At 37.3% G+C, this 7,420-nt stretch overlaps 1 protein-coding gene across 1 annotated transcript; it reads left to right on the plus strand.

The window, feature by feature from the left end:
• The first annotated feature begins 3,283 nt into the window (after nt 1–3,283).
• LOC111984271 (glutathione S-transferase) lies at nt 3,284–5,044 on the plus strand. The gene is made up of 3 exons (XM_024015894.2): nt 3,284–3,526; nt 3,666–3,714; nt 4,356–5,044. The coding sequence occupies exons 1-3, from the start codon at nt 3,377–3,379 to the stop codon at nt 4,808–4,810; spliced, it is 654 nt and encodes a 217-aa protein (XP_023871662.1). The 5' UTR covers nt 3,284–3,376; the 3' UTR covers nt 4,811–5,044.
• Nucleotides 5,045–7,420: the final 2,376 nt, after the last annotated feature.

The raw sequence follows: 7,420 nt of genomic DNA on the forward strand, positions 1-7,420 counted from the left end.
AAAATCAGGCAGCCTCGGCCCACCTCAAACCAGGCCCAGAGGCCCGCGCCGAGGATGCATGTGGGGTCCGAGGATGAAAGCGCAGTGTCCAGCCCCCAAGGAACATATCCGAGGACGACTCCGCCCTCGGACATCCGAGACCTCGGAAGTACACGAGCACCACTCCACCAAAGAGGGGTCTTCTTGAATATCCGAGGAGGAGAGGGCCAAGTGCCACGCGTCAGCGACGGAAGCACGATGAAGGAGCAAGTCTAAGGCGAGCTGTCACCTCCACATTGAATGCCCTCAACTAACGTCCTGGCCGCATTAATGAGGATAGGACTCCTGAACAGTGCTGTCTTGGGTGCTGCAACCCACAGGGGGAATGGGGATGCGGCTGATGGGACAGACTCTCAAGTGGTGGCCTGGCTGATCAACGAATGTAGGGTTAGGATCAGTTTAGAGAGGTATATAACGTAAGGAGTCTCTTGAAAAGGGACGGAAAAATCTGCATTAAGAAGGACGGTAGCGACTTGTATTCTCGGAACCTTTGTAATCAATCTTAAAAGAAATAATAAGAACGCCAAGCTCCGGAAGACAAGTCCGAGGAGCATAATTGTGCACCCCAATTCATGTTTAGGTTGTTAAACCCACATGCAACCATGCAAGGCAGTTGCATCCCTTACTAGGGCATAGTTCTTGAGCCCACTCTCTATAAATTCATTGAAGGGCAAGCTGGGCTTGGGTCCACTCTCTCAACCCGAAGTAGTGCCCCAATCTGGTCCCTATAGTAATTCTAATACATTTAGTTCCTAGTCTTAGAACGACCTAACATACTCAATAAAAAAATTCACTAAAGGAAAAGAAATATAATCAGGCTAACTAGATCATATCTTCTATGAGAGGAACGTTTTTTTTTTTTTTTTTTTTTAGGCGGGGGGTTGGGGGGTTCTTTTAATTTTGGTAGGGCTAGGGGCAAGTACCCTCTAAGCTCGACCATTCGTAAATACACTCCTCTTTGATAGTTTAATAGGTCTCATCATAAATGTAATTGTTGTAATTTTTATATTGTAAGAGGAGAAATACGTATGCACCTATTGACATTGTACTCCTAGCAATTCTATAATTAGTTAATTACTCATATTTTAATGCACATTAATTTTATTATTTTTTTAATAGTGAGCAAATTGTTTTCCACGTTACTTGTTAATAAATTGATTTATTCAAGCAAATTAATTGTCTTCCAGTCAAAACGAAGAACAAATCAAACTTAGTACGTTAGTATAAAGAAATCACACTATATGGTACGAAAGCCTACTCCTTTTGTGATCAACCTGTCAAACAAACAAGGCAGAACTCCCAGTTAGGTGCATGTGATGTGATTGCTTACAGGTAGTATCACCCATTCAACCTTCTGAATATACTTTTACAATTTCTTTTTTCTTCCAGAAAGAGGGAATTCAATCTCAAATTCTTAGTAATGTTCAAAACGCAATTTTATTTTATTTATATTGATCAGCTAAAGCAAATTTAACTCTAGTCTTCCTTTTCTTTTCAAAGTATGATTTCCTATTATCCGGAGTGTCATACATTTTCAGATTTCAGAGGCTGTGTTTGTTGGAATTATTGCATAGTTAATCTACTTACTTTTGTGATTTTGTGAACAAGATTAATAAACAATATATGCACAAATCTATGTTTGAATATATAAGAGAAATGACAAAACTTAGGTACAATACCTTAAGTGCTGTTTTTAAATTCTCTTAGAATTCAGTCATGTAGCTACTTAACTAAAAAATACATTTCATCTCATAAGAAAAAAATTTATATGGCAGAATTTTAAGAGGGGAACCTAAGAAACAGCACCTAAGTACTGTGCTTAAATCTTGCCCTAAGAGAAAATAAAGTAAAATTTACAGACCAAGCAGAATGGTTGATACAAAACTAATCAAGGTTAGTGTTTGACACTATGTCCTTTAGATAGATTTCGCCCTTCACACTATTTATTTAATGATGCTTTGAGTCTCTTAAACGTCTGTCTCTTAAGATACAATAATTAACAACACGGGAGAAAATTGCTTTTTGCCCCTTTCTGAAAAAAAAAATCCAGCATTTTGCCCTCTTTCTCAAACTAATTAGGGAAATGCCCCTCTTTTGAAAATCGAGTTTCTGAAAATCGATTTAGGCCCTATAGCGGCATTTTTAAGGACCCTATAGTGACGTTTTAAGGACCTATAGTGACGTTTTGTAACTCAATTTTCATAAAGTCAAGTTACATGCAATTTTTTTTCTTTTTTTGACTATAACTCGACTTTATGATAATCGAGTTACAAAACATCACTATAGGTCCTTAAAACGTTACTATAGGGTCCTTAAAAACGCTGTTATAGGACCTAAATCGATTTTTAGAAACTCAATTTTCAAAAGAGATGCATTTTCCTAATTAGTTTGAGAAATATGGCAAAATGCTGGATTTTTTTTTCAGAAAGGGGCAAAAAGCAATTTTGTCCTAACAACACGTAAAAAAAAGTACTACAATATGAACATAATTGTGTGTCTCTCTCTGAAGACTCTTATAAATGAATGCAAAAACTAACAAAAATGAGGTGACACACACACTAGCACCAGTTTATAATAGAAGTAGCAGCTAATAAATATATTGTTACGTACTCACGCTAGTTTAGAAAATGTGCAATAATGAATAAACATATTGGTTTGGAATTAAATACAGCACGCACAAGCAAACATTAAAATAAGCTTAACCCACTTAGACCGACATTTATAGAATTAATTTCTCATTCACACTTTAATGGTTTGGGGTAAATGTCCATGACTTAATAAACCATTTTTTTAACAGTTATGGTACTGTTGTATTCTTTACAGCATCAGTATTGTAATATTGTACTCTTTAAGTATCATTGATGAGTACTGTGTGAGCGTTTGGATACTGTTTATCCCTCAATGTTTTGTGTCTGGTGTTTATGCTTTGTGGGACCCACGACTACAGTAACTAAAATATCACACCCAAGATTGAAAAATGCATCTGTCAGTGGGTCTTATGTACTGTTCACGGAACCCACAAACCTTTTTTTTCAACAAAATTTTCATTAAAAATAGGTCTCATGACACTATTCACACATTTAAAAATTATTTTATTACAGTGTTTTTAGTTTTCAGTAATAAATAGTATCCAAATAAACCCTGTATCTCTAAGGTTAGGTTTATTATCTTTTTTGATGCTGAGAAGGTTAAGTTAGGTTTAAGATATTATAAATACTGAGGTAACTGAGCATTGTATAATCGTTTGACACTCATAATATAGTAATACTAAATTTTTCCATCTCTCTCGCCAAGATTTGTCCTTTCCAATCTCTCTTCCTCTCCCAAAAACAGGGTCATGGCTATTAGGAAACTTTATGGAACCCTTGGTTCTCCAGACACAATCCGAGCCTTAGCTTCCATCTTTGAACATGAGCTTGATTTTGAATTCATACCAATTGACCTCAACGCTGGAGAGCACAAAACTGAATCTTTCCTCTCTTTAAGTGTAATTTCTAGCTCTCCTATCACTCAAGTACTCATATTTCCAAAGAATATTGTATTTATGTCTCTGTCTCGCTATTTCAAATGCTTACTGACATATTTTTTTTATTTCGTCTTTTTCCCATTTCCTTCCTTGGCTTTAGCCCTTTGGTCTGGTTCCAGTCTATCAGGACGACGGTTTGACTCTATTTGGTAAGGCTAAGGAAAATAATGAAGCCTCATTTCACCATATATCATTTTTTTTTTTTTTGAAAATCACTTTACCATATATCATATTTGTTATGACATACATACATTTTGTACACTACAAATTTGAAGGTTCAGTTATGATTCTATGAAGTTGTTTAATTTTTATTTAGGGTCCGTTTGGGTTAAACTTATTGTTGCTGAAACTGAAAACTGAAAATACTGTAGCAAAATAATTTTTAAATGTGTAAATAGTACCGTGGGACCCATTTTTAATATTTTTTAGTGCGTAAACAGTGCCAAACAGTACATAAACAGTGTTTTTTTGTCTACTGAACAGTAAAATCATGTGATTTTACTGTTCACTTTCCCGAAAAAAAAAAAAAAAAAAAAAAAAAAAAAAATTGCAAAACGTGAAACGTGGACTCAGCTTTCAGCTGAGTCCAAACGGCCTCTTAGTGTCATTACAAGTCACAATTGTTGGTGAAATGTTGTGATTGGTGCTACTAAAAATGATGTAAATCCATGTGAAAGTAATTTTGTTCCAGTCACAATCTCACATTAGCAGTTGTGAGCAATATTGTAAACATTGTTGTGTTCTTAGCAATACTGTTTCAAGTTATATAAACAGATGTGTTGTAACCCAGAATCAAGGGCCATAATGAGGTTTATAACGCATTATTACCTAAAACCTGGAACTGAGCTAGTCTACGAGGTGCCAAAGCTACAAGGAATAGCGGCAACTTGGATCGACGTTGAGGATCACCAATTTAGTCCCCCAGCTGAAAAACTTAGGCAAGAGCTCGTGGACAAGGCCAAAAAGGGGTTGCCAATGGACAAAGAGGTGGTGGCAGAAGCAGAGGCTAAGCTGATTAAGGTGTTGGATGTGTATGAAGAGAGACTTACACATTCTAAGTACTTGGGAGGTGATAGGTTTACCTCTGCTGATCTTACTCACCTTCCTTACTTGTACCACCTAATGGGCACACCTGTGAAGCAGCTCTTTGAAGAGCGACCCAATGTTAGTACATGGTGCAAGGACATTTTGTCTCGCCCATGTTGGAGTAGGGTGGTGGAGATGGTTGAGAAGGATAAGGTGTAAACAGAAAAATCTCATGATTAAGACATGAAAAAATTCGATAAGTCACTTCATGAAGAAAATAAAAGAAAGAGTTTTCGGTTGCAACATGCGGATAATATGTAATTGAATTTATCGGTTGTCACAATTTGATAATATGGATTGCTGTAATCGATGAATTAGCTATCATTTTCATATGATTTTTTTTTTTTTTTTCACAATTGCGCACAATAAAATTGTAACAATAGTTATGACATAAAGTTGTGTTCACATAGTCACTTTCTCTTGTTTGGGTTCATATACTTTCTCTTTATAAGTGTAAGGTTGAAATTAATCAACCATCTTGTTGGCTTTATTCCGTACCAATTTGCTTGTAATTTAGCACTTAGTAACCCTGTATTTAGGTGGGATTCATGTAAGGGTAGTGTATGAAGAGAGTGTGAAGAATTGCTTATCCTTGTGCAAAGAAGCAGAGACTTGCGGCTAGGACTCGCGATTGACTCGCGGCTTGCAAGCCGCCAAATGCTATGCATGTGAGAAGCATGCAGGAAGGTAAAGGGTCACGCTAGCTGTCGTACTATAAGACAAAAGTTCCAGGCTGGCTAGGCCGTTACCTCGCGACTTGAACTCGCGACTTGGACAAGCCGCGAGGCCAAGTCGCCAACTTACCCTGTTTGGCAAAAACTGACTCTTTATATTCCAAACACACACCACTATATATAGACCTTTATACCCATGAAATCAAGAGAGCTTCCAGAGAGAATTTTTGAGTGAAACCCTAGAGAAAAACAAGATTTCCTCATCCCCAATCTTTACTAAAAGACTCTTCAAATTCCTCTACTCTCTTCCTTTCTGTTAAGGACATATTTTATGTAGTTGGCTAATCCTTTGACAAAACGCACTTTACTTGTATTTGGGTAGATCTAAGTTGTGTTTAATACTTGAAGAAAATGTTGTTCAAGTATAGTATTAAAGCCATGAAGATTGGACCAAGAAATAAGTGAAGAAAAGGTGTTCAATAAAGCTGGACAGATATCTCGACACCTGCGGATAGATAGCTCGATAGCTTCTCGATAGCTCCTCGACACCTGGCTATCTGTCGAGCTCTTCAGCTGATTCTTATCACAATCTCGATAGCTTCTCGATAGCTGGTCGATCGATAGAGAAAGTTTCTGTCCCCTCGACACCTTCTCGACACCTCCTCGATAGCTGCTATCTGTTGAGATTCATTAAAGCTCGACACCTACTCAACACCTCTCGATCGATCGAGGTTACGGGAAATTAGAATTTTCAGAATTGATTTTTGGGCCAGGCTTATGTATTTGTGTAGGGTTTCTTTTCTCACAACCCTAAACCTATATAAGGCTTATTTTAGAGGCCGTCACATAAAAGAATACAAGGGAGAACATATGCAAAAAGGTGATTGATGCCTTATTCTCTCTGAAAGAAGCTACTGCGTCTTTGCGCCTTAAGGTTTTATAACCAAGTGCTTCTTGATCTTCATTGTTGATGAAGTGAAGAACTTTGTAGCCAACATTCTTCTTCCTCAAGTTGGTGAGTGAGTCACATATTGGGATTTGTGCAAAGGAGTTAGTCACGTATTGGGATCCGTGCAACAAAAAGGGTAGCGTTCATATATTGAAGAGTTCAGAGGTTCTGAAGCGGTAGAAGGTTTCTGCTGTGAGTTCATCTACAGGGATTGTAGAGTCTAGGGACAAAGGTTTTGTACTAGATCTGAAACTTCTCTTTACTATAGTGAATTTCTTTTCGGGAAGGTTTCCCCCTAGGTTTTTTACTGTGAAACTGGTTGGTTTCATTGGTTTTCCTGGGTCATCATATCTTGTCTTATTTACTTTTCTGCTGCATTCATTATTGACATGATATTGATGTTTGTTTGTTTTAACAAGGTTTGTTCATAATAAATCTAATTAACAACTTGAGTTTAAAACTTGTTAATTCTACCAACCGGGGTCTATATTTCCCAACAAGTGGTATCAGAGCGGGTTCACTCTGATTGGATTAATTTTCTAAGTGTGATCCATTGACCCCTGTTGTCATGGATAGAGGACAATCTTTATTTATACCTCCTTTATTTGATGGAACTAATTATGCGTACTGGAAAGTTCGTATGAAAGTTTTTTTGCAGGCTCTAGGTGAACAGGTTTGGCAAGCTGTTGAAGTTGGCTGGATTAAGTCGAAGGAAGCACCTGTGGATTGGGATGATGCAACAATTGTAGCTGCAAATTTCAATAGTAGAGCCTTAAATGCTTTGTTCTGTGGGTGACTAATGAGAAATTCAAGAAAATATCATCCACGGAAGTTGCCAAGGCAGCATAGACCATTCTTGAGACCACCTATGAAGGTACCAAGGTAGTAAAGACTGTGAAGTTTCAACAACTCACTAGTAGTTTTGAAGAAATAAGGATGGAGAAGGATGAGACGTTTGATAAGTTCTATGCCAAACTCAAGGATATTGTGAATTCTGCTTTCAACTTTGGAGAATGTATTGCAGAATCCAAAATTGTTAGAAAAATCCTTAAGTCCTTACCTGAAAGATTCCATGCTAAGATCACTGCCATTGAAGAAGTCAAGGACATTGATCAAATTCCTTTGACTGAGCTTGTAGGGAACCTT

This window comes from Quercus suber, unplaced genomic scaffold (genome assembly GCF_002906115.3).
Source record: "Quercus suber isolate HL8 unplaced genomic scaffold, Cork oak 2.0 scaffold_863, whole genome shotgun sequence".
In the NCBI taxonomy this organism is placed as follows: domain Eukaryota; kingdom Viridiplantae; phylum Streptophyta; class Magnoliopsida; order Fagales; family Fagaceae; genus Quercus; species Quercus suber.

Excerpts from the sequence above, each read along its gene's own strand:
- LOC111984271 (XM_024015894.2), top strand. The coding sequence starts at position 3,377 with ATGGCTATTAGGAAACTTTATGGAACCCTTGGTTCTCCAGACACAATC. Across the intron at positions 3,527-3,665 it reads AATCTTTCCTCTCTTTAAGT|CCCTTTGGTCTGGTTCCAGT; the intron begins GTAATTTCTAGC and ends CCTTGGCTTTAG. Across the intron at positions 3,715-4,355 it reads CGACGGTTTGACTCTATTTG|AATCAAGGGCCATAATGAGG; the intron begins GTAAGGCTAAGG and ends GTTGTAACCCAG.